Below are 27,113 nucleotides of genomic sequence, written 5' to 3' on the forward strand. Positions count from 1 at the left end.
CGCATACAGGGCAGATGAGAGAAAAATGCAGTCATCACGCAAAAGGATTTAGTTCATAGGAGTGTCCGTGTGTGTGTGTGTGCGTGTGTGTGCGTGTGTGCGTGCGTGCGTGTGCGTATCATCACAAACACATTGGTTTACACAGAATGACCAACATTACCAGCCAAAAGAACAACAACTCCCTGTGTGACTGAGACAGAACATGAGATGGTGTGAGAAACCGCATGTGCGTGTGCGTGCGTGCGCGTGCGCGTGTTTGCTTGCTGTGTATCTGTGTGCGTGTGAGCATATATGTGCGGGCGCATGCGTTAACTGCGGAGGTGTATATCGGGTGAATGCTGCAGAGGCTTCTATCGGGATTTCGTGCAATGCAGAGAGGTCGCCATCCCATCACGTGGTAGTTAGGCGCGCGTGTCGCTCCAGTAGACTGCATGAACAGATACGTAGGATGACTCGTCAACGTGTTGTAGCCGTAGCGTAGCAGCTGCCCCATTTAGCTTTGTATGGCTTCAAGTGTGTTTCGTATTGGTATTTTAGCAACGGGGGGGGGGGTTCCCCCAACTCTCCGCCAGAAAGCAATACATCGTGCCGTCTCCCTCTTGTTCTCTTGTTACGGCGGCAAACCTGACCGCATTAATCCAATGTGCTTATGTGTCAATTAATTCAAGAGGGAGCGGCAAGAACAGCTATTCCAGGAGTTGCGTCAGGTTATCTAACACGTGCGGGAGCAATACGGCACATATTGCACGGCTCATGAAGCGTCAACGTGAGCAACGAAAAGAAGCTTTCGGTTTAACACAGGCTCTCTAGTCTGGGCCTGAATTTAAACTGGATTAAGGCCTTGAATGAGGCCATCTTTTGGATCTGGGTTTGACTTCCAAGTGAGCCTAAATCTATTCAGCCCGGCTACGTTCGGGCTTGACTCTGACGTAATCGATCCTGGCCGGGTTAGCGAGCGTGCTTGGCCACGCTTTGCAGGATTTCATTTGGGATTGGCCCGGTTAGGGAGCAAGTCGAGACGTTTTATCCGTTTTGTATCTCACGGCGTGGGGATGCAAAACGGGGGAAATCAGCTGGTCGACAGTGTGTTCGCTTGTTATTCGGTAGGCTAGGTGTTGCTTTTTAGTCTTTGTGAAACTGGTTTGCATGTAATAGGAGGGGGGAAGTAATTTGAATATTAGTCAGTCAATTCATTAGATATATCTGTGATGAATAAAAACTTGTCAGTCAGTCAGGGGGTCAGACCGATGGTCTATCAGTAAGGCAAAGGGCTGGGGAATGACTGGGTTTTGTCATTGATGGGTTTCATGGGTAGTCCCCCCCCACACACACACACACCCCACCCCCACCCCGGTCCCGGTCACTGCTCCACCTCCTCTGCCGATCCGGGGAGGGCTGCAGACTACCACATGTGTCCTCCGACGCATGTGGGGTCGCCAGCTGCTTCTCTTCACCTGACCGTGAGGCTTTTCGCCAGTTGGCCCTCCGAATAGGTGCCCCAACCGACAAACCAGAGGAGGCGCTAGTGCAGGGACCAGGACACATGCCCACATCCGGCTTCCCACCTGCAGACACGGCCAGTTGTGTCTGTAAGGACGCCCCACCAGTCACGGGTAGTTTTTGGGGTCACTAGACGCCATTAAACAGGGCTGAATAAGGGAATATGATGTTTTTGTTCGTCGTCATTATTTCAAACTAAGCAGACTGACTCTGAACCCTGACTGTTCTGAAGCTCCCACCCATCAACTGTCTCAGCCACTCAGAAGACCACTTTGTCCTGTCACTCACTATGTCCCGCCCCTCACTGCTTCTGGTGACTGTACAGCGGATCTGCCCAGTATCTCTGTGTGTGTGAGTGCATCTGTAAGTATTGTATGTATGTATATTAACGCTGAACGGGTCCAACCAGCATAGTGTGTGTGTGTCTAGTGTGTGTGTGTCTAGTGTGTGTGTCATAGTGTGTGTGTGTAGAACAGGTCTGTGTGTTTTTACTTTGAGGCCAATGGAAACTGATGACTGCATGTTGCCTTATCAAGCAATCTAACGTACATACATATACACACACACACACACACACACACACACATATAAGAGTTACATATGCACACACTCACATCAACGTGCTCACAACACACACACAAAAACAAAACACCACACACAGAAATACACACACACACACAATTGAACACAAACGCATATCCGCAGACACCACACACGATCACGCACCATGTTTAAGTTGGCATCAAAGCAGACTCGCTAATTTTATAAACTGTACCAGTGGAATAAAAATGGTTTTGTTGAAATCAAAACTTTGCGTCAAGTTTGTTTATCCATGTGACTGATAAGCAGCGAGGTGGAAAGCTGTGCTGTTATAACAGGAAGGTAACTGGATATTGCAACCCAGTTTAAACAGAATGGTTTTTCAGAGGGGGCGGGTAAGAAAAAATACACTATTAAGGAAGCGCCTCTACCTCTTCCTACTATCATCCATCCATCCATTATCCTGCCCTCAGGGTCCCTGGAGCTTATCCCAGGCAGTCATTGGGCGGCAGGCGGGGAGACACCCTGGACAGGCCAACACACACACACCGGACAGCCCCGGGACTCAAACCCAGGACCTCCTTGCTGTGAGGCGACCACTGCGCCACCCTCCTGCTATTAACCAAGTCTATGAACCTGATTCATCAGACTATAGAGGGTTACACCACGACCCCACAGCTCTCTGGTTTACATATGCAAAACCAGATAGGTCCAGAAGATTAGCAAGTCACACACGGTGACAACCAAATAAAGCAGCAGCTAGAATATCCCTCTGAGTGCTGAAAACATGGTTTTCCCCCCTTGCAGTCTAAAGGGTTATTCTCTGGAGGGGGGGGGTACTATCTACTGTCATCGGGTGAGATAGTGGAGCAAGACGTCTTGGAGCTGTAAGGCATCAGGACGTTTTCATCTGGCTGTTCACTGTCTCCCTGTGATGAAGCAGTCCAGACAGAGCAAACCCTAGTAGTTACAAGATGGCGCCTCTCTCGGTCTCGCTCCCTCTCATTCTCTCTCTCTCTCTCTCTCTCTTTCTCTCAATAGAAAAACAATTCACGTGCACTTGCACGTGCACACACCCTCATTTCCAACAAAGACGATGTGTGTATTATGTAAATATGTTTTATTATGTATTACGATCTCACACTACACGTCTGGTTGTCTCTTTATGTGCAGAGATAGACAGAATTTTATATATATATTCAAACGTAGACTGCCAGGGGCTAAATGAAGCGGAGCCACACCTGGGTGACACAGATCTAACCAACACCCTAACAGGAATCTCTAAACTCACACACACAATAAAGGGAAAGGGTGTTGCCCCAGCAGAGAAGAAGCCTCTTTGCGGTGTTATTTAGGGCTCCTTTTTTGCTTTGCACGTGTGACTGGCTGCCGACATTGTAGAGATGTTTGGAGCATGACTCAGTTTGCAGGTACAGCTCACACCGGTGTGGCACTGCTGGCATAACCTGTTCCCCAGCCGCACCCGCTGCCCTCAAATCTCTCGTACCCGTACACTCACGAAGATGGTACAACGAGCTGAGTCCCTGGTAAACATCTGTTTATCTGGCGTGCATGTCGGTGTCGCCAATACACATTCTTAGACCATTTCCGCGTGTGTGTGTGTGTGTGTATGTGTGTGTGTGTGTGTGTGTGTGTGCGAGCGTGCGCGTGCGCGTGTGCATGCATTTACTTCCCAGGGCTTCGTTGAGCCGTGCAGATAGATGGGTGTGTGCGGTGGGAGGTCCTCATGTAACCCTCCCATATAAACACACACACACTCACATTTTCTCACACGCATTACTCCACACTCTCACACCGCGCAGAGATGGACAAAATTGTTAATAGCACTATCGACCAGGCAGGTAAGATACTCGCTATGCTCATCTCTACTTTCAGCTTTTTTCTCCACAGCCATCCTCTGTTAAAAAAATGGTTTTGCATTTCCAACTCGGCTAATTGAAAACGTGGCTGCACGGCCTCTATGGGAGGAGAGGTGTGGGATCGGGGTTGTGAGACATTGAACACAATAAGCATTGCAAGGCGTACTGCAGGACTGGTGGAATAAGATGACCATGTGTAAATGTTATACCGTGACCTTTTGAACTGCTGGGCAGGGATATTTCCACCTCTCAGTAACGGATTTATTAACACTGCCTGATTTCAAAACCGGTTTTAAATATGCAAAGATATTTTCCATAATCTGTGACTGTGAACGTTTACAATGCAAGTCGGTGAAAGCTGCTTCTGGCGAAACCATACCTGCAGAGATCCCGCAGGGTGATACCTGTCTGAGGAAACGTTTCCGTCAGTAAACGCTGTGCCCAGATAGGCTGGTTCAACTTTCTGTGATTTCCTTACCGAGATTACTGAGCTTGCGTGAAGACAGTAAGCGGAGAGGTTACTGGTCCATATGAGGCCCCGAGTATTAGGCTCGGGTTTGTCATTATTAGAGATGAGCTATATTGTGGTGGGTTCTAGTGGTTGCTACAAAACAAAGAGATGAAATAAATATGAAAGGCGCTTCTCATGCCACGGCAGTTTGACTTCCACCTGGAGCACAACACCAGGAGAGCGCCCCCATCAGTCATGGGTTTATGCCCGTAAGCTAGTTTATTCAAAAAATTTTTTAAACAATTTGAAAAATTAAAGAATTCAAAACTACTACTTTTGCATGGTCAAATTATTCTCCAACATACAAACAGTGGTTATATAAGCTGCCTGTGACTGAAGGAGCCGAGTGGCTATGTGACGTCTTCTCTGTGTGGCCTCCTAGCTGACATGGCCAAGGAGAAGCTGGGCCAGCTTGTAGGAGGAGGAGATGCAGCGGGAGGAGGAAAGAAGGAGGAGACGAAAGAACAAGGTGATCTATTTCTTGTGTTTTAACCCGTCACTGGAAACCATCTGATGTGTGATTTGGTCTCGGCCCACTTGTTTATGTGAATAAGACGTGTGGGGACTCAGAGATGCAATGCACCCCCAGCCAGACCAGAGGCTAAACCCACTACGCTTCATTTGCCCATCATATCATTGGTGAATTTCAATTTGCCCGCTTTCCAAAAAAAAACCCCAAACAAAAACAAAAACAACAACAACAACAACAAAAAACTCACATGTAGAATATTTGAATTTCTTTTTTCCCCATTTTCTCTCCCCAATTGTACCTGGCCAATTACCCCACTCTTCCGAGCCGTCCCGGTTTCTGCTCCACCCCCTCCGCTGATCCGGGGAGGGCTGCAGACTACCACATGCCTCCTCCGATACATGTGGAGTCACCAGCCACTTCTTTTCACCTGACAGTGAGGAGTTTCACCAGGGGGATGTAGCACGTGGGAGGATCACGCTATCCCCCCCAGTTCCCCCTCTCCCCCCCAAAAGGCGCCCCAACCGACCAGAGGAGACGCTAGTGCAGTGACCGGGACACACCCACATCCGGCTTCCCACCTGCAGACACGGCCAATTGTGTCTGTAGTAGGGACGCCTGACCAAGTCGGAGGTAACATGGGGATTCGAACCGCGATTTTAAGTTACATATGTGTTTCAAGAAAATGTATTACTTGGTGATCACTGAGTGTGAGTGTGTGTGTCCTTCCTTTCAGGCATCGGGGATGTAATCTCTGGTGTTGCGGGGAAGGCGGTGTCTGATGCGGCAGCCGACAGTGCAAAAGACCAGGTCCTGAACTTCGGGAAGTCCCTCTTCAACTGATGGTCGTGTTGATGCCAGTCCCATGTTGGCTATCACTTCTCATTTGCACATAGTTCTCCAGCTCCCTTCCCTAACCCCTCCCTCAACTCCAACCCATCCCCATCCCCAATATCTTTTGTTAAGCTGCTCTACCAGGAAACATCTATCTGATTAGATCATGTGATGAAAATAAACCAGAATTTCCGGCTACACACACAGACGCACAACATTGCATTTTTTTGCTGACATTTTATTTGTTTTCAACAAAAAAAGGCAATACAAATATGTCAAAGTACTTCACAAATGAAGACTTGGACGGTTAAAAGAAAGGAAGTGGGCAAATGGCCATCACAGTGACCTTCTGGAAGAACTGGGGAGGGCCCTGTGGAGGAGATGGAGCATTGCCCGAGCAGAGGACAGCGGGGGGAGCTACAGGACAAGTAGGGTGCATGGGATGGAGCCGAGAGCAATGTAAAAATCTAACTCTGAACCTAAATACAAACTCAGGTAGAAGGTAAATTTTATACCTCAGCATCTTTATAGCATCTTTATAACCCCTAGCCTACATTTGTGAGGCAAACTCAAGAACAATAAATTAGCATTATTCTCTTTTATTCACATGAAGTTAAATCTATATCCCTTTGAAATAGTGTTTACCGCAACGGGCATCTCCCTTTTACGGCGGAGCTCTCTCTGAGCTAAGGCATCTTTTGTGTTTTTGACTGAAACAAGGGCAACTGGGTTGGGGGGGGGGGTGAGGGGGAAATCACACATTCATCCACGGACCACAAAAAGGGGTTCCTAATATGGCTGCCATTCGACACTTGTAGGAACATTTTCATGGGGCTCTCAGTGGAGGACAATCTCTGTAACTTCTGGCTTTTTCAGACAGATCTCAAAACAAAAAAAACAACAACAGAACAATATTCAAAACACCGACACCAATACGGTGGCAGCGCAGATATCACAGGACGTGGGACGATTACCAAGAAAGCCACAGAATGCCTAAGCATGTGCGTGTATGAATACATGACCTGGGAATAAGAGTGGTGGGTTTCTCTAATGTAAACGCTGATATGTTCTAAAGGCTGTTTGGGGCACAATGAAGAAGCAAGAAAGGGGGACCTGGGTGTTGGGGGAGGGGGGGGCGCGTGGGTGAATGTGGGCTGTGATTGGCTCTTTATGTGAAGGTGAGCCCAGCCTCGTTGTAGACCTTGAAGACCTTCTCGATGGCGTTGACGTAGGCAGCCGTCCGCAGGTCCAGTCCCAGGTTGTACTTGCTGGCTGTGCGCATGATTTGCTGCAAAGGGAGAATGAACACAACGGTTAAACCACTGGCAAGCCAGGTCACCCTTTTCCCCTCTATAAATGCTTCCATTGACCAGAAAAACAAACTTTAGAGATACATTTTGTGAGTACAAACTACAGAAGCGCACTGAAAAAATAATAATGATGCTACAATTAACTGAGAATTTCTGAGAGGCAGGTCACATTTCATATCACTTTCTAAAGAAATAAACACATAAACCACAGCGGTATCTTAAGGTGAGGGTGGGTATCAGCTTGTGTCATTATGAGTCACCTGCCTGAAACTCATCTGCTCACGAAAACAGGTTTAACTCACTGCTAACACCACTTTCACTCACCCGTGCAGATCTCTCCATGGTGTAGGCCAGCCCAGAGTGGACAATATCCTTCTCAGAGGCACCCTACAAAGTTGGCAAAAGATGGAGGATAGTAGGGATGAGGAAAACGATCAGACAAGTGCCAATACACTATATACTCTCTTTTGCAAATTTTTGATTTAGGATCAGTATTTAGTATGTGTCAGACTACTTTTTTTTCTTTTCTTTTTTTGCACATGAGTCTCTGTGTTTACAAGAATGCATGTGTATGAAGTTTACTGATATTGTCAGGTGAGCTGGTAAACACAGAAAGATGCAGGCTGTCAAAATGCTTTGGAGTTTTGGTTGTTTAAGCTTTCTGGTACTCAAAGTATGGCTCTAAACCCGAACCCCACCCACTTGGCACCAAAGTAGGTCAAAACAAATGCGCAATGACAGACAAGTTTGATACTTGCACATGCACGTCTGTGTGTGTGTGTGTGTGTGTGTGTGTGTGTGTGTGTGTGTGTGTGTGTGTTTCCCACTCACAGCAACTCTAGCCTGGAAATCAGCGGTCGGGACAACAGGGATGGGTCCTCCTTGCTTGCCAAACTTCCTCTCCAAACTCTCCTGCACAGACACTGGAAAATAAAAAAAAACAAAGAACACAGTTAAGACAGAGGTGAAAGGGGGATAAATACAGACAGACACTTGGATTTCACTTATTGGCTCAGAGCGTGTGATGCCTGGGCAATTAAAAGTGGCAGTTGAGGGCTGAGAAACTGACATTGTTAAAGATGTTTACTGATGAGTAAAACTTGGATTCGGTGCAACAACACAGCTTCTCACACTGCAGGAGAGGCTGATGCACCGCCAGTCCTCATAAAACCTCCATTTTCTCTGTCTCTTGTCCCCGTGATATACTTGGTTCAGTGTCGTAGTTACATTTATCACGAAGAAAAAGATCATCTAAAGCACTAGGGAACATTACAAGTCACTGCTGGCCAGACGGAGAAGACAACTTCATAAGGGGACAAATAAAATCCCAGCGAGAATGACAGCAAAATAAAGAAATGGGTGGTTGTAGGTACTTTCAAACAAAACTAGCTGCATTTTTTGATTAGTGTCTAAATTGCTGCAATGCAAATGTGCTTAAAACTGAATACAGTTAAGTAAAAAAGTTAAGTGTTTATTTAATTGAGGTTCTATTATTGAGCCATTTCTAAAAGGGGTTGGGTGCATATGATTGGTGAGCTTTTGCACCCAAATGACGCGTAGACTCTAGCATTGCTCGGGGACACAACTATGCCATGGCAGGTGTGTTGCTCAGGGCCCAAGGAAGCTCAGTGTTGAGTGTTACGTTTTTTGAATGAGTGCTTCTCGGGAAAGCTGCAAGCAGCAATACCAGAGGCTAAGCAACCGGCCCATTCTGAACAGGCAAGTTATGAATGGGTACTGCACTAGTGGTTGAAAATTAGATATGCGATTCTGTGATATAGCTTTGAGGTCTAGGAACAGGGTTTTTTTTTTTTGATCCCCCCCCCCTTTTTTTCTCCCCAATTGTATCTGGACAATTACCCTACTCTTCTGAGCTGTCCCGGTCGCTGCTCCACCCCCTCTGCTGATCCAAAGAGGGCTGCAGACTACCACGTTTCCCCCGATACATGTGGAGCCGCCAGCCGCTTCTTTTCACCTGACAGTGAGGAGTTTCACCAGGGGGACGTTGCGCGTGGGAGGATCACGCTAATCCCCCCCCCCGACCAACCAGAGGAGGTACTAGTGCAGTGACCAGGACACACACCCACATCCGGCTTCCCACCTGCAGACACAGCCAATTGTGACTGTAGAGACGCCCAACCAAGCCAGAGGTGACACGGGGATTCGATCTGGCGATCCCCGTGTTGGTAGGCAACGGAATAGACCACTATGCTACCCAGACGCCCAGGTCAAGGAGCAGTTTGACAGCAGCCTACTTACTGAGCAGGTGGTAGTTGGAGTCCCTCTCGTATTTGAAGGTCAGTCTTCCGTAGCTGACGTGGTTGAGGTTCTTCAGCCACTCAAAGTATGACACTGTCACACCACCAGCGTTCAGATACATGTCCTAGAGGATGGAAAAACACAGGCTCAAACATCTGTCTGTGGTCTGAACCCCGTGTGTATGTCTATTTTATGTTTGACTTTGTGTGTTGTGGACTGTTTTTGTGTGTTTCATGCGTTCTTACAGGGATGACCATGACATTGTTCTCCAGGAAGATCTTATCAGCGTCAGGGGTCGTGGGACCGTTGGCACCCTCAGCAATTATCTGAAACGGACAAAACACAAAGAATTGTGTTATATATGATTTGAGTCACACGGTGAATGTGAAACATCAACAGAATTAACTTTGAAAAAAATATATATAAAAAAACCCCGTATAGCTCTGAGCTGGAGTGCAAGGTTGAACAATACTGGTAGTTATGACAAGCCAGCTTGTATACCAAGACCTAAAGTGTTGAATTATGGGTAGTATTGTGTGCCGGGTTAGTGGGACCATATGTACCTTGGCCTTGATCCTGGGGGCATTGTTGCGTGAGAGCTGCTTCTCACCAGCTGCAGGAATCAAGATGTGGCAGTCAGCTTCCAGAATGTTCCCTGTGTAAGGCTTGGCACCTGGGAAACCAACAATGGTGCCATGGTTCTGCACACAGATGTGCACAAACAGACAGAGGAATAATTACCTTGTTTTGGTGGTGGACAAGGTAACGTAGAAGAGAAAATTAATGACAGCAAAATATTGTATGACAACCACACAGTAAAACAAGCACTGAGAAGGAAATCAAAGGCATTTCAGGAGGTGAAACCAGGGAAGGAGGTGAGAGTGATGAGTGTGTATGGATAGGGAGAGGAACAAGGATGAAAAACGGGGAGAGGATGTAAATCAGAGAAAGGAAAGGGATGCCCATTGGTACCAGTTTGTAGTCCTCAAGCTGTTTAGGGTCGATGCCCTCTGGGTTGTAGATGGCACCGTCAATCTCACCAATGCCCACACATTTGGCCCCAAACCTGTGCAGGTACCTCATGGAGTGGAGACCCACATTTCCAAAGCCCTGGGGGGGTAGGATTTAGGATGTTTTCATTAACACTACCGTCATTGTCAAACATTACCTTGATCACCACAAGAAGAGATGCTGAGAATGCTATCAGAGTATAATTTTCTGTATTAAAGTCAATTAGCCTTGTTTACTCATTGAAAAATGTCATTACTAAATATTCTTAATGGAGTATGGAATGACAGTGAATACTCTGGTGCCACCATGTGGCCAGTTTAGATTACCACATGTGTATCATGCGGATAGCCATTGATGGTAAACCACACCCCACATAACCACTCACCATTGCTGTGTGTGATTAAACTCTTCTGTAAAAATGTGGCTGAGAGACACATGGAGACAGATGGATAGAAAAGGGACTGGCAGGGCACATCTGTCTGCTGCTTGGCTGCTTCCAAATAAATTATGTGTGTATGACAGTTGCAAGTAATACATTGGTTTGCCGATTACTTTGGTGATGGCTTCAAAAGGGAAAAACTGCATGAGCCTGTTGTAAACAACCAATAAATCTGTCGCCACCATGCATCCTGGAGGAATTGTGAGTAACAGCAGGGGGAGCTCAGACAGGCCTATCGTGATCATCCCGCCACATTGAGCATCTGGGCTCTGCTTGGTCTCAATATTCCCCTCACTCTCCCAAGAAATCTAATCACACCGCCACGTAATCCCCATACAAAGGCTCACAAATGGATTTGCCGTTTCAAAACCCAAGTCACATCAGCTGCTGTAGCCCTTGATTTCATCATTACCACATGGCCCAGCTCCACGCCAACCCACCCTATTCACCCCCTTACCCCAAAACCCATTCTACAAATGTCATCCATAACAGCCGTTGAAAGAGAGTTCACCAGTAAACTGTGTGCATTGACCGCTGACAACAGAATAAAATAAGCCTGCATCCATTTACCAGCAATTGAAGGTGGGCTAACTCAAGTGGTCTTCCTAACAGTGACACTGCTGTTGAGTTTATAAACACACACACACACACACACACGTTCACTATCCTTATGAGGACCCCTCATTGACTATATTCATTTCCTAGCTCTGAACCCTAACCTTAACCACGCAAACTACATGCCTAACCCTAACCTTTACCCTTACCTTAACCTAACCCTAATTCTAACCTTAACCATAAAACCAAGTTCTAATCCTAAAATAGACCCTTTTACTTGTGAGGACCTCTAAAAGGGCCACACAAGGTAGGTGGTTTCTGGTTTTTCTATCCTAATGTGGACCAAATGTCCTCATTAGGATAGTTAAACATGTGTATACACACACACACACACACACACACACACACACACACACACACACACACACACACACACACACACACACACACACGTCATAAAGAGAGGGGTGAAGACATGAAGTCTTCCAAAAAGAGCTAAGGTGAATGGTCAGGGGCGAGGGTTTGTGTGTATTTCTGTCCGTGTGTGTGCATGTGCGTGTGTGTGTGTGTGTGTGTGTGTGTGTGTGTGTGTGTGTGTGTCCAGAAAAAGTGAGATGCTCCTGTGTAACAAAGAGAAGTGAGAGCTATGAAAAAAGATCTGTTCTTTGACCTTTCATTCCTGTCCCTCGGACAGCTAAAAACCCACTCCCACACAAGCATGTGACCACGGGCTCACACACACACACACACACACACACACACACACACACACACACACACACACACACACACACACACACACACACACACACACACACAGAAGGGGGGCAGATTAATATCGCTTACAAGCTGTAGATTTGTCTGACTTCCCAGCTGAGTTATCTCCCCCTGAGATACAGGAAGCAGTATCCTCTCTCTTCTCACCTATTCCCCTCCCTGTGTTGCTGCCGCCTGCTTGACGACAGGATACTGGGCTTGGAGTCAGACAGACATTACGGACCTTAGAGCCAGACTAAACCAGATGGCAGTGCTCCAATTACACATCAATCCCAAACCCTAAGAATGATGACTTAAATCCTCTGTGTGTTTGTGCATATGTGTATGAGTCTGTGCAGTGTGCGCATTTGTGGCTTTTGTCTGCTTGTTTCATCGCTGATGGGTCTGTGTGTTTGTCAGTGTGCAGTGTGTCTCTGTGTCTGTGTGCTAGTGTTGGGTAATAGTAGCCTATTTCTACTGTATGTTTGTGTATAGATTTAGGTGTCTATGTGCTTTTCTATGCTAGTCAGGAATCAGGGACGAAATATCGTTTCCTCCAGCGCAAACTATATCCAAACTACAAAAAAAAATACAAAAACTAAAAAAAATAAAATAAAATACAAAAACACACATCCAAAATATAAAAAAAAATAATCATTTAAAATTTTTAAAAAATTGTGTTTATGTTATTAGTATGTGTTTTTATTTCTGTGTGTGTATACACAAGATGGTGTGAGAACTGTAATTGCATGTGCTCCTGCAGTAAAAATGATCAAGCGCCTGTGCAAATAAATACTTTTCCTGTTTACAGTCAGGCAAGCAAACTACACAAAGAAGCCAGAGTGTTGTCACTAATTCATCTTCATATTGAACTTTTCACTGCAACAAGTGAACCAGTGATGAGGAAGTGGAGCTAATGATAGCTGCTGCTAGCATCAACGCTACTGCTGCTGACACAGCAGAGAGCTAGAGACATTCATGAAAGCGCCCCTAGATTGCTTTCTGTGCCTCTGTATTTCTTTCATTCAGAGAGTGCATGTATATCAGCAGAAAATGGTCCTGCTGAGCCCAGCTACATGTTGGTGTGTTTCGTTGCTTGTTTTTTTTTTTTGCATATGTATCGTATTTGTGTCTGTATAAATACATATGCAACTGTGGTTTTCTGTGTTGGTGTAAACGCGAGTGTCCATCTTTATTTGTGAGTCTCTGCATATTTGTGTTTCTTCTTGTGTGTGTGTGTGTGTGTGTGTGTGTGTGTGTGTGTGTGTGTGTGTGTGTGTGTGTGTGTGTGTGTACCTGGATGATGAAGGTTTTGTCCTGAAAGCCAGGAGACAGGCCCAGCATGCTCATGTAGGAGGCCTCATTGATAAAGTTCTCAATGCCATGGAACACTCCACGACCAGTGGCCGATATACGCCCATGGATACCCCCCTGGCTGATGGGCTTCCCTGTCACACACGCATGGGCATTGATGTCCTAGACACACACACAAGCACAAAATTAGTAGAGCAGTGACACTGTGAAAAGACAGGAGTTTTTCATCAAGTAACTTGAGTGCAACTCAATGGATCAGACTACCAAGAACGCTATGCAGGCATATAGCCAGGGTAGGAATATAGCACACTCTCAAAAACCCCGCAACGGGTATCTGGGACAAAGACACACGCCTGTTTAAGGTTATAGTGTGTGTGTGTGTGTGTGTGTGTGGGGGGGGGGTCATAGAATGAGGGCGAGTGAGTGAGTGAGAAAGTGAGTGTGTGAGGGTCTCACTGTGTGTGTGTGTGTGTGTGTGTGTGTGTGTGTGTGTGTGTGTGTGTGTGTGTGTGTGTGTGTGTGTGTGTGTGTGTGTGTGCGTGTGTGTGTGTGTGTGTGTGTGCCGTTGTGACCAGACAAAATATATCTCCTGTGCCTCGATTCCTCCCTCACCCAACAATTTACACCAAGGACCAAAGCTATTTTCAGCATTGTGCACGCGCACACGCACGCGCACACACACACTCGTAAATATTGTCCTCAGTATGGTCAAACAGGACCTTGTTTGACAAGTTTTATCAGGGCACAAATTAACTGATAGTGCCTTTATATAAACACACATGGATCTTTGGGTAATTCTGGATAAGTCGGCACGAATCAGTTCTCATGACTAGTGAACAGGGTGCAGAGGCTCTAGTGCTAAGGGCCGGGTCGGTGGGAAATATTTATTGATTGCTAAAATGTGATTCGATTTAAAGTCATAGAGGGAAATAAATCATAATCACACACTGGGTTGTGTGAATGAGGACTCACAGTGTGTGCAATGGTGTTGGCATATGTGTCTGCAATCCAGGACATTTCTCTCTCTCCTGTGCTCATATCTGGGGCTGGAACATCGATGCCTGGTCCTGGTGTGGAGAGAGGTGTAGGAGAGGAGGTGGTAAACACAGCCAGTGATAGAGAGGGAAAAAAAAGAGAGCGAGCGGGTGAGAGAGAGTCTAGCAGCTGCAGTACATTTATATGCATGCACGCATGCATGCATGCATGCATATCAATTTAACATTGTACGTGAGGTAGTGCTGTGATTTTTTTTAACACTAAACATTAAAAAGAAAAACGAGAAGAGTTCACACAAGCATAGACCACTCATACTGAATAAGAGAGGTGACATTTGAACAAATGGTGACGGTGGAATCCGAGTAACGCGCCCTGTGCCCTTGCATCCGAAGTCCACATGTCCTGCAGGGCCCCATGTTCAAGGGCCAGCTCCAAAGACAGAATCGTATACAAAGAAGGGGTGGGGGGCATAAGAGTTACAGACCACAAGAAATTTGATAGAATAAATGTTGACTGAATTCTCTTTAAAAAGCACTGTGAAGTCTGGGAGTTAGGGCTGCACGATACTGGAAAAAAACTCATTGCAATTTTTTTTTCTGCGATATATACTGCGATATAAAGAAATACAGGAATTTTCACCAGAGGACTCGAACAGCTCTATTTGGAGACAATCATTCTAGAATGATTAGGGTGATTTGGTAGGGCTTGTGGGGACATTGTGAAAGGTGAGCGGTGCCTTTTTTCGCCATTTGTATGAGAAGAGGAGGAGGTGGCGCCAGACAGATGATGATGCAGAGCGACATCCGAGAATAGTCACGATCGGCTCTGACGTCATCCAAATTCGCATATACACATCATCCACCCGCCACCCACCTGAACTAATTATTTCCTCCAATTTAGAGACCCGCACCCAATCACACATGTAACATATTACACGATGTTTGAGGTATTTTTGTGGCTATCACATACATACAGCGCTTCGCAGCTGTTGCATACAACATACCCAGCACTTAACTCATCATGGTTAAGTATTTCACTAAATTGCTCCCACACGGAACTTTTCTGCCCTTTCCTTTTTTGTTTTTAATCCTCCTTTTTCAAATTTCTCTGGGGACCTTTTTTGCCTCCATTGCTGCTTAAGACAAATGGACGCTGCAATTGGCGCAATGACACTCTAGTCTGCTAATTTGTGCCGGGTGAAAAGCGAAGCTTAAAATATGACCACATTTTAGAGAATATCATCAATATTTTCCTCATTAATGATGTATTATTTCACCCATCTGCAACCCATCCGTAATTAATCAGAATGTTCCTTTTTATGACTCGGCCCGCCCGATCTGCAGATTAACCGCCGTGCCCGCGGATACAACCACGATCCGTGCATCACTAGCTGAGAAGCGGACGAACACGTCAATGTGTCATTTGTCCAAACGGAGCAAGAAATGACAAAGCTCCAAGCATTAAATCAGAATAATTTATGTTGTATTAGACTTGTGGATCAGTCATGGAAAATGAGAACCAGGCGAGTTGTCCCTTTGTATCAAGCAGCAAAGAAGTGTAGCATGAGGTGTTTTGAGTTAATCTGCCTAACTTCACATCGCCCGTCTTGCAATGTGACTATTGTGCATGCGCACACCGCGATGACGAGGCTGAAATTATATACTGTGCATCTCCACTGGGAGTGAAGGCTGAGAGTGTACAATTACACTCTTGGCCGGGTACAATTGGGGAGAACCCGCCCCCCCCCCCTAAAAAAATTCTCAGTGGTGAAGGTGCATACACACAACTCCACTAACAGTAGTTCGCACAGCCCTTGAGGTCTACTTGCACACAGCAGACAGAATCGCACCTACGTCTCGTGTTTGAATTAAACACATCATCCTACATAAAGCCATAGGGGAACAGACTAGTGGTGTAGGGGTTGTTAGCCTGGGAACCAAACAAGGCTGTGTGGGTGTGCATGTGTGTGTGTGCTTGTGTGTCCATGCCCCTTTACACCTTTAGATAACCAAACTTACCGATGAAGCCCTTCTTGGCCAATTCAATAGTAAACCTCCTGGTAATTTTCTCCAGCTCATTATCCTAGTTAACACAGAAATAGAAACAGAAAAAAAGTCAATACTCTGGATCTTAACAGTATAAATGAAACTTATAGTAGGGTAAGTGTACAGGCATTGGTAAATGGGCTGTGATAAAATGAAAGAAAATATCAGGAAGAAATATGAAATTCTTCCAAAGCTCAATCGGCTGTACCACAATTTTAAGCTGACATTTTTGTTTCATAAACTCATAACAAAAGGGTTTGCTGACTTTAGTATTTCTTCGGTTTAAAATACGATTCAGTGGCTTTGTCATAAAATGCTAGATTCATGACAGATATAGTTTCCCTTCCGGTCGACTCTCTCCAAAGGGGCCAAGTCGCCATCAAATCTGTTCATTTCACTATAGCCACTGACACAGAAAAAAAAAAGAACACAAAACTGAATCTTGAAAGCCCACAAATAACAGGCATTCTTAGTTATATGAAACAATAAACTCACTACCATGTACCCATGACCATCTGTGGCAACAGCTTTTCCTGTACCGCTTAAAAAAAAGCCACTGTAGAGAAAAATACAATGACACAATCATCTGCTTCAGCTGCCAAATATAAACAGGCCCCTCTCTCCCCCTTTCCTTTCTTCCCCATCTCTCTCTCTCTCTCTCTCTCGTTATCTCGCCCTCTTTCTCTCTAACTCCCTGACAAGCTCTCTCGTGCATTGTAAAGGTGGAAAAAAGAAGAGAAAATAAGAGGATAAGATTGGACAATCCTCTCTAATGCCTGCTGGCTGCTGTTTGTGCATGTGGGGAGGTTTTCACGGAGAGACTTACAGAATAATTCCTGGGGTTGATCTTGACTCCAGCTTTGGCTCCTCCAAACGGCACATCTGCAAGGGAAGAATACCGTTTAAAAACCATTGAACAACAACAAAACACACACACCATTCACATCAGATAGCAGAAAATTTTCTGAATAACAGTTATCTCTCATTATGAATAAGTTGTGCATATTCAAAAATACAAGCTCCAGGAAAAAAAAACTTGTTTTGGTCCGTCTTAAAAGTAAAAATCGCAATTGGCTGAGGGCCAGTGCAGACTGCCTTCATGGAAGCGAATGGAAAGCAATGCTGTTTATGACACAGGAAGGAGACGGTCACGAATAACAAATAGACAACCGACAAATGTGGAGTGGGCGACAGTTACATAACACTAAAATAGTGGATAAACAACAGGACTGTAGGAGGATAGCGCCCTCGTACTTACCAACCACAGCACACTTGTAGGTCATCAATGAGGCCAGGGCTTTTACCTCATCCACTGACACGTCTGTACTGTAACGGATACCTGAAGGACATAGACGCACAGCGGTCAAATAAGCAAACAACCGAGCCACCCAACATACTGTAGAATGATTGAATACAAGTATGTAGTTAGTTAGAGGTACAACGAGTAGGATTTTCCTAAAAATGTATGTATAGACTCATAAAATCAATCCTTCTTAGTCATAACTTATGACCCACTAGACGTGTGTGGCGGTGTCTGCATCTGCAGAGACACCCATCCTCCGCCTACTACTACTACTATTACTTTTGGTTGCTCCCGTTAGGGGTCGCCACAGCGGATCATCCGTTTCCATTTCTTCCTGTCTTCTGCATCTTCCTCTGTCACACCCCATCCTCCGCCTGAATTTTCATATTTTGCTGTGTACAGGAAGTTTCTGGGCGTTAACCTTTGGGCAGCAGGACTCTATAAAAACGTAGCGACCAGGTGCCAGATCGAGATCGTAAGCACGCATCCAAGAGGAAGCTATTACAATGGCGGACACAGCACTGAGGATGCAAATATAGCGAGAAATGCCAAGTGAACAAATCTCATTCCAAAATGAGAGTGAATCTGGGGTTGGCTTTCACCCGCTGACGAGCACTGAAGGAGAGGATGGGGATGAAGAGCGAAACGGAGTTAGCCTGTACACTGGGATGTGTTCTGGCAACTGAGGTCAGGGGGCATGTCCTGCTGGTGCCGTTGAGCTGGGGGGGAGGGGCCAACTTTGAATGTTACATTTAGAAACTGCAACTGACAAATTCTATTCGTTCTACTTTTAAGTAACAAGCAACAAATCCTCCACACATAAAGGCCCCGTGACTTGGTTGAGGCCAATACAAGTTTTCTGATAACCAAATTTTGCACGAAAAAAATACAAGCAAAAATGGCTGAGATCAGTTTAGTCAAATGATATACTTTGATTTTTTTTGCACTTTTCAGTGATGTACCATCAATGATGAACCACATTTTTATGTTTGCCAAATTTAGGATTATTGTTGAACGCATTGAAGGTAGTTTTGGGTTAGGGTATGTTGTACAGTCTTGCAGGATTCAAGTGTGTTACAAGTATGGGCTTGGCAGTACCATGGGGAGAAAAACTATAGCTACGTAAATACACTGTTTCATTCAAACTCAGTATTAGACAAAGAAAACCAATAACAAGATAATGATAGCCTAGACCATTAATCAGAGTACATATTCAACACAACTACCAAAGACCTCACAGGATAAAGGCCACCAATTGCTGCTAGCAGTCCTGGCTACAGTCCTGAGCAGGTGGAGAAGAGCGAGCCAATGAAATATAAAGCTGACTTCGGTGACTCAGTCATTCCGTCCTGCTTTCTGGGATACACTATGGTGACTATGGTAACATTTCCTTCCATCCTTCCTTGCTGTCAAGTAATAACATTATTACATTTGTTTGGCTCAGGCTTGCTGACCAAGTCACAGCACTATATTCCACAGTCAGAGAGTGAGTGTATCCAACACAACTGAATAAAGCTTGTTCAGAGTTAGCTTACATAGAGAAATCCAAGGGCATACAGCTCTGAGAGGAGACTCAGCTTGCTGTAGTGGGCAAGGCTGTGTGTGCGCGCATGTTCGATTACAATAGTGCTTTGGTTCAGAGCCAAAGAGACAGGAAGCAAAAGACAAACACAAGCCCACCCACTTGTCTAGTCTGAAACATGATGTCACTTTTCAGCGCCACTCATTGACATCAATCTAATGCCTACCTACAGTATTTCAGTCAATACCTTGTAGCCCTTGTCTGTGATTCTTCTTAAACAGCAGGATGTGTGTAAGTTAGCCGAGGAACAAACATCCATCCCCACAGTTTGCTATCCACAGTTTGTGGATAAGCTTCCATCTCTGCCTGACCCACAAAAGATTGGGCTGCTGTAATTCTCCCTCTGTCATTTTATTCATCTTGAGCTCAGCTGAGTTAACTCGGGGCTAGATGAGACTCACGAGCTCACTGATTTGTCCAATCTGGCTCATTAGATTCCCCCCATCCCCCATCCCTCCATCCCCTATGCTGCCAGTAGTCACAACACAAGGAGCAAAACACATCTGTAAACACATTCCTTTGAGGAAATGAAAGTCACACTACAAGGAAAGAAAGGCAATGAATCCGGAGGCCTCTGCAGTGGTCAGAGCTGTTTATGTAAGGGATGATGTTTCGGAGCGTCTCCCCTAGAAACAGGGTTTCCTCTAGATTGTCTCTCCTCTAATGGTATTAACAGCTGTGGAAATAAAATTAAGGTTGCACTTGCACAGTGATGAAAGCCTCTGTTATTATAACCAGTATGAATGAAAATATTGTTGGCTGAAAGGCAGTTGCTCGGGATGGTATGGTCCACCCCTGACTCAGTGGCTGAATACCGACGGCCAAGAAATGATTTCTGTGGGGATGGGATAAGGCTGCGAGCGTTTGGATCATGCGACGCCAATGCTGATATGTTTCTTAAAGGGAGTTTGACGTGGGGTGGTCCATCCTGTTTGAAGCGCTGCCACATGCTTTAAACAAAAATAAATAAATTCAAAAAATAAAAACCTACTACATAAAGTCAGCACAAAAATCAGACAGAAGTATTCCCTGATTGCTTCAGAATGAAACCACGACCACTTCCTTGTTTGTATTATGTGTCATGAATGCGTCACCATGGACAACAATGAATATCTGCGCCACAGTTTAAATTCCGCCCCTGCGTCTAAGAATGTGGATGACTAAACAGACTAAATAAAACTCGAGTTTTCACTATTTAACTGTTAGCCAACCTTCCAGACATGCCCTCTCTTGAGTTTTCCACCAGCAGAAAGCAGTGTAAACCAGCCTCGCAGCCGCGTGGATCTGATGGGGAGGTGTACTAACACAACTAGCACACAAGAACAGCCTTTGCACTTTGTATTTTAAATTGACTTGAGCATGACCAAGGGTCTATGAGTTGTATCAATGATTAAACCCACTGGAAAATAACAGCCATGTACTCTCTTTTCATGAGGGATGTATTAAACCTTTCATAGAGGGTTGGTAAAAGGTCACCTCAAAGTTAGTGGACCAAATTGATGCCGGAGAGGAGTAGTTGGGTTTTAAATAATCAGCATGATATAGGCTATGAATAACTGTAGTGTAATTGCAATTGATATTATTTATTATGGGGCAATAATGATATATGACAAACTCTGATTAACTATGAAGGCAATTCGTGTGTGTGTGCACGTGTGTGGGGGGGGGGCACCACAGTTCAACTAAGTGGATGAATGAAGATGAAACACTGGTGGTGCTTTGAGCAACTTATCTTCTTGGGTCAAATTGGAAAGCGCAAAGTCTACATGGCATATCAATACATAAAGATGACTTGAAACCGACTTCCTGGGCTGACATCTAACAAACAAATGGAAGGGTCACAGAGGTCTCCATTACAGATATCATCGATATGTTGGCCTGATTCACTGTTGATGACTAACTGGGCATTTCAATTGGTGGTGCAAGAAATTCATTAATTAGTCGACATAAGCATCACCACGTAACAGCTTGGATAGGATGGTATAATGGGCTGAGCAGAGTCCTATCCTATTTCATCAGGAGTGACCTGTTTGGATCTTATTCTATTAGGCATTCCCCCCCCCCACCCTTCCTCCTTTTCAAATAATTTTGAAAATATTCTGACGTGTGCAACAAAGTGCATTAAAAACATTTTAAAATGCATGTAAATATTTTTTCTGCTGCTCAAAGAAAAATAACCCGTAATAAGTCTGCTTTAGACAGATGGAGCATGTACAATGTGTGCACGCCATGTCATTCAATCACGCACTTTAACTGTATGGGTGACTGACATGCCTCTCCCTACTGAGAATACCTAAGGTGCCCCCTCATCTTTCACACCCTCCCCCAGCTGTCAAACAGCTGACGAATAGGAGGGCCTGACTACACAACCACCCCCTCCCCTACTCTCACTACTTTGGTCTCCTCTACCGCCTGCCTAACTTTGCGTCATAGCCCCTCTGTTCATGGATGACCCAGAGTGCACCACTGCCCTAGCATATAATGTGGTCTGGCTTTGAACATTGAACTTTGAACCAAGGAGTGTCAATGAACGTACTCGAACCACTGCTGACTTCACCAAATACTTATTGAGCACATGTGTTGTTTGCGCTTCACTATTACCTGTGACCATAGGTTGAAACGACTGTGCTGTGTGTGCAAAACCTGCTTTTGATACGTCCCTGATCTTTATGCATCATGAGTGTCTCATATGAAATGGGCATGGGCGGGTGGGCAACATGCGTCTTGCATAGCACAGCACATGCAACAAAACACAGATACCAGTTCATAAATTGCTGAGGGAAATAACCTGATGCCTCCATGCACGTTTTTTTTTCTTCCTACCAAATACATCTGAACGCCTGGCACCTGTGTTAAAAAGGCAAAGTCACAAATGAGTCCTTGTCTACCAGAAACTCTCCACCAGAGCCAGCAGGATCACAGAGATGAAAACTATCTGACGGGTTCTGATCTTTCTCGTCAGCTACCGACTGCGACCGTTGTGTCAAGAGGGCTGCTGCAGTTTGACAGCTAGCATTCCGCTAACCTGCATGCTAACAAACTAGAGTGCAGCCACAGGTGAGGAGGGAAGGTCACTCACATAACCACGATACTCCTTTGAAAACACAGGAAGCGCGTTGAAAAGAAGAAAAAAGCGGCAAACGACGGATATATACAGGATGACAAAACAAATCTTGCAACCCCAGAGCAGCAGCTGCTCACCGAGAAGGGGTGACAGGCTTCCCCGCTTGCTTAACGTTACAGCTAATTAATGCTAATGCTAGCTTCCTGAGAGCCGATGAGAGCCCGCAAGTTGCAATATGGTTGTTGTTGTTGTTCTGGTTTTTGGCTTTTTTACCTCCTTTGCATGGCGTTCTGTGCTGACTGTGCTGGGCACGGTATCCCTCCACCACCTCCCATTCTCCGTTATCTCTCTTAATGGGGAAGGAGACGCTCAGGACGTGATTGCAGGGCTTAATGATGCGCAGGATGCCCCGCACACGGTTCCTCTTCTGCTCGGGGCTCTCCCTGGTCTTGAGGTCCTCCACCAGCTTGTCCTCCACGATGGCCGCGCCGCGGTCGAAGAAGCCCTCCACCATCCTGAAGAAGTTGGGGTCGTCGGGCGTGTCCGCGTAGTGACGGACCCTCATCAGAGACGAGGAGACCGGCAGAGCGGACTCCGCGCATCCGGAGGCCAGAGCGTTACCCGCGGAGCGAGTGAGCAGCTCCCCGAAATACCGGTACATGGCTGAAAGGCTAATTTAGCTTGATCTAGTAGACGGATTAAAAACAAGATGCTAAAAACTAAATCACAAGGAAAAAGAAAAAGAAAAGACGATGGGGTGACAAACAGGAGACGGGGAGGGGTTTAAAAAAAACGAGCCACACGGCAGCTGCTCACTGCGTCCCGTCCTCCGGCCGACTGGAGAGTGACGCGCTGCCGCTGCAGCGGCTGGCCTTTAAAAACCAGCACGAGCCGAGGCGGCGGTGCGGTGGGCTTCCTCTAGAACGGGCACGCGGAGTGGGGGAGGAGGAGGAGGAGGAGGAGGAGGCGATCGACAGAGAGTTTGCGCGTTCCCGAGGTTGCGCCAAACTGTAGATCGCCGTAAACCACGACGGGTTATGAAATTCGGTACCTTCTTGGGGAAATCGCCGTAAATCGTTGTTCTTACGTAGTCACGTCATACTGTCTAATGGGCGGGCGGTGTCGCAGCACACCGGTTATGCTTTTTTATGCGCGGCAGCCGAAAACTCAAGAGCGCGGACGCTTTTTGGGGGGGGGGGGTTCTGCGTTTTGCAAGTGAAACGCTCACGATTTTGCAAATGGCCAAAGATAAACGGCGACGTCTCAGCGGTTGAGAGACGGGGACAAGTAAAAAGGAGGGGGGGGTATTGTATGCAGCACTGTCGATGTGTGCATACATAACAGGGGGCAGGAAACACTCCACCCTACTGTTCTTTAAAGTATGACGTTTAGTACCGGCGTTCAATTTGTAAATCAGGGGGGCGAATATAGGTGGAGGGATATTACCACGCAGTGTGGAAGGTGTCAGACACAAGAGGTTTCCGGCATATCTTTATCATGACCAAACGACTGTTTTATACCGACGACCGACTGATTTATTGTTACTACCGTTACTGCTTGCATTACTACCGTGTATGCCCGGGTGCGTAGCGTTGGCTACCGTGGAAAAAATAAATCGCAAACGGAAATCACCCATTAACGAGATCGTGCTAGCGTGGTTTACCAGCATAGTTTACCGCGTGCATATTCACACGCGGATAAAAACCCAAATGGTGAACAATTACAATTCCGCTTTGCTCATCACAATGCCTCCATTGAATTCCAGCCGCCGCGCATCTGCCGTACAGGCGCAGGTCACACAGCGGCGCCTGCCAGCTCATCGCCCACAAAAATGGGCACAAATTAGCACTTAAACGTTTGGTCGGCCTCAGTAGCTTTATAAGTAGTCAGAGCCAACAACTGGTGAATGATTCACTGATAGACAGTCGGACTTGATTCCCTGCTGGTTCTGACCAGTCGGAGGGAATTCAGCAAAGCGGAAGGCAGTTCTCTTTTCAGCACAAACAATCCAGATAAGACACCCAAAAAACACCCCAAAAAAACTATTTAACGAACTTTGAGCAACTAACACCAAAAGAAGAGCCATTTTGCACCTTTAGGAATAGGAGCGATTCTCTTGTTAGTGTGGGCCTTCCTCATTCATAAAACAAACGAGGCTCTGCCAGATCTGTGGCAAGACCTAACTGATATAATCCCTCTATGTACTAGGGTACAATTTTGAAAATGTTTCACTGTGCAGTTACGTCACTTTAAACGGCTGCCTGTTGTATTGCATATGTGCATTTGTTGGTTGCTTACAAAGTTGTAATTTTGTGCGTTCAAGTGAGAGTGTATTAAGTTAGGGCAGCAGGTCATTCATGGAATGTGTATGAGAAGTTAATGGGGTTGTTGCCGGATAGTCTTGGCATGTTGGAAACAGGGGATCTGCCAACTGGAGAAGAGAGAGAGATCCCCAGAAGGCGCAGGGTAGGAGGTTGGGGTTAGGGGGGGCAGGTGTCTTCCACTGGGCTGGGACAACAGGGACAGGCGGCTCAGGACGAGCTCACCCACAGTCCTTTAAGGATATAACTGGAGCAAGGCAGTGTGAGCACAAGGTAATCAGTGGCATAGTTTACTGATTAGCTAGCTGATGGGGCATTGCACGTTGTCTGTCTGCAGACTGGGGACAACGATTTCTACTGCTGTGATCTCTCCCAATGTGTTCCTAATCATTATGACAGGGCTGTAATGTTAAGTAGGTTGGTAAACTTTGTCAGAATATGCCTCTGGTCTTGAAATGTGCTGACATGTCACTCGTTTGTTATGTGTGAGTGTATATGTGTGTGTGTGTGTGTGGGGGGGGGGTTAATACACTCAGTCATATATACATACATTCATTTATTACATGTTCACATTACTTGACGCAACAGTTTCCTGCCCACTTTGTGGCCGTTATGTTGGAGGGGAGAAAAGCTGGAGAGAGCTCCTGCTGCTGAGTTTGCCAAAATTAAGGCCCTGACCTGTGCCGGCACCTATGGACTCTGCACAAGAGATAAGATTAGATTTGCCCCCCGCCCCAATACACACACCCACACCCTCCCCCCCATTCAGCACTGTTACAAATACACACATACACTCAAGCACACGTTTGCACAAACACTGAACTGATTACACAGTGTAAAAAGTAAAGCAGATTTGTGATAAAAAATGATATGTTAAGATTATATGTGCAATTTTTAAATCACACACACACAGTAAACACCACTTCCATCTTGGCAAGTGCATCTTTGGTTTGGCTGCCTATAACTCTTGATGTTCTGTTCGTCACACAGTCTCTCTCTGATGTCTCCTAGTCAGGAGGCTCACTAGTAACTACATTTCCTATTGGCCACTTGAGCAGTTCCTGAGCCATAATCGCTACTGCTAGTGCAGTGATGCCAGCGCTTATCTCCTCATTGCCTCATCTCTGTATTGCAGGGTCATTTAGCTTTATTGACTATTGAAGAGTGATATCCTTTTCAGTACACTAAAATGAAATCAAGCCGTTTAGTTCTTGAACAGTTAGAGATGAAAGGGAGAGAGTGAGAGAGAGAGAGAGAGAGAGAGAGTCCAAGATAAGATCTCTTTGTCCTTTCTTTCTTTTTTTTTTAAACAACGATAAGCAAACAACGTAATGATAACCTGCACCTGCGTTTTTTTAAACGCTTCTGTCACTCTGCACAAACAAATCCAAATTTGGCCTTGGAGTCTGTGAAGTATCTGCCTGGATTAGGTGATCCAACGTGTGCAAGATGACCACCACCGTCCTTTCCTTCCAGCTACAATCTGGAAGAGTCTCTGGCAATCCAGTGGCCTCTTTTCACTCACATATTGAACACATTTGCTTAACCGAAAAGACCCAAACCATGGATGCCTTTGCAGTTGCTCATTTTAATTGTTACTGTATGGTAGGGTTGTGTTGTCACCACGGCAACCAAATGCAGAGTTGGGAAGCAAGCGGCAGCAAGTTTAAAGAAGGAGCAGCGTTGTTACAGTCAACGAGAAGTTATATGGAAAACTAAACTCATGGATGAGCTTTACCACCAGATACTACAACATCTGCACCTACCACCTAGGTTCAACTTTTCTTTTTGGGGGGGGGGGGTGCTGACACAACAGCACTAGTGACTCTTGTTCATTTTGAATGGATCTCTGAGACATGTGCAACGACCAATGTCACCATAGGGGGTCAGTAAATTAGGGGGGGGAACTCAGGGTTGTGGCTTTAATTGAGTCACGTGCTGTGAACCACATAAGATCCCTACTTCCAAGTCTTTCTTTAGACGAATCTCTCACTCAACTGCAATAGCTTGAGTGATTACTGGAAATCTTTTTTTTTTTTAGCTGTAAGCCTTTCTCCTGGTGTGTAAGAAGAATGCATCTGGATGTGTAATCAGGGGGTGAGGGTACTTAAGTACCTGCAGACTGTCCACCTAGACGTGCACGAGGGATACATGTGCCTCACACAACACTCCTGCCGTCCCTTCTCTTCTGCTGACCTGTGAAACTGCGTTGAGCTTTAATACATCTGCTGGGAACTGTGAGAGTTTTGACTTAACTCTTTCAACTTCATTTTTTAAACTCATCTCTCTCTCTCTCTCTCTCTCTCTCCCCCCCCAGCACAACTGTTATGGCCACACACCAAAGCCAGTTTATTCTAATATCTGGAATGATCAATGAGTTAATCACCGCTATGATAAAATCCTGAATCTGAGCGACTCTTGACC

General features: G+C 45.7%; 1 protein-coding gene across 1 annotated transcript; it reads right to left on the reverse strand.

Moving 5' to 3' along the window:
• Positions 1–6,059: 6,059 nt before the first annotated feature.
• glud1b (glutamate dehydrogenase 1b) lies at positions 6,060–23,205 on the reverse strand. The gene is made up of 13 exons (XM_056296861.1): positions 22,642–23,205; positions 17,678–17,758; positions 17,246–17,301; positions 16,393–16,456; positions 14,351–14,445; positions 13,361–13,540; positions 10,276–10,413; positions 9,867–10,004; positions 9,549–9,629; positions 9,304–9,427; positions 7,876–7,967; positions 7,369–7,431; positions 6,060–7,022 (listed from the first exon to the last, which is right to left on the reverse strand). The coding sequence occupies exons 1-13, from the start codon at positions 23,027–23,029 to the stop codon at positions 6,903–6,905; spliced, it is 1,620 nt and encodes a 539-aa protein (XP_056152836.1). The 5' UTR covers positions 23,030–23,205; the 3' UTR covers positions 6,060–6,902.
• Between the last annotated feature and the right edge of the window lie 3,908 nt (positions 23,206–27,113).

Source organism: Lampris incognitus, chromosome 17, assembly GCF_029633865.1.
Source record: "Lampris incognitus isolate fLamInc1 chromosome 17, fLamInc1.hap2, whole genome shotgun sequence".
Classification (NCBI taxonomy): Eukaryota; Metazoa; Chordata; class Actinopteri; order Lampriformes; family Lampridae; genus Lampris; species Lampris incognitus.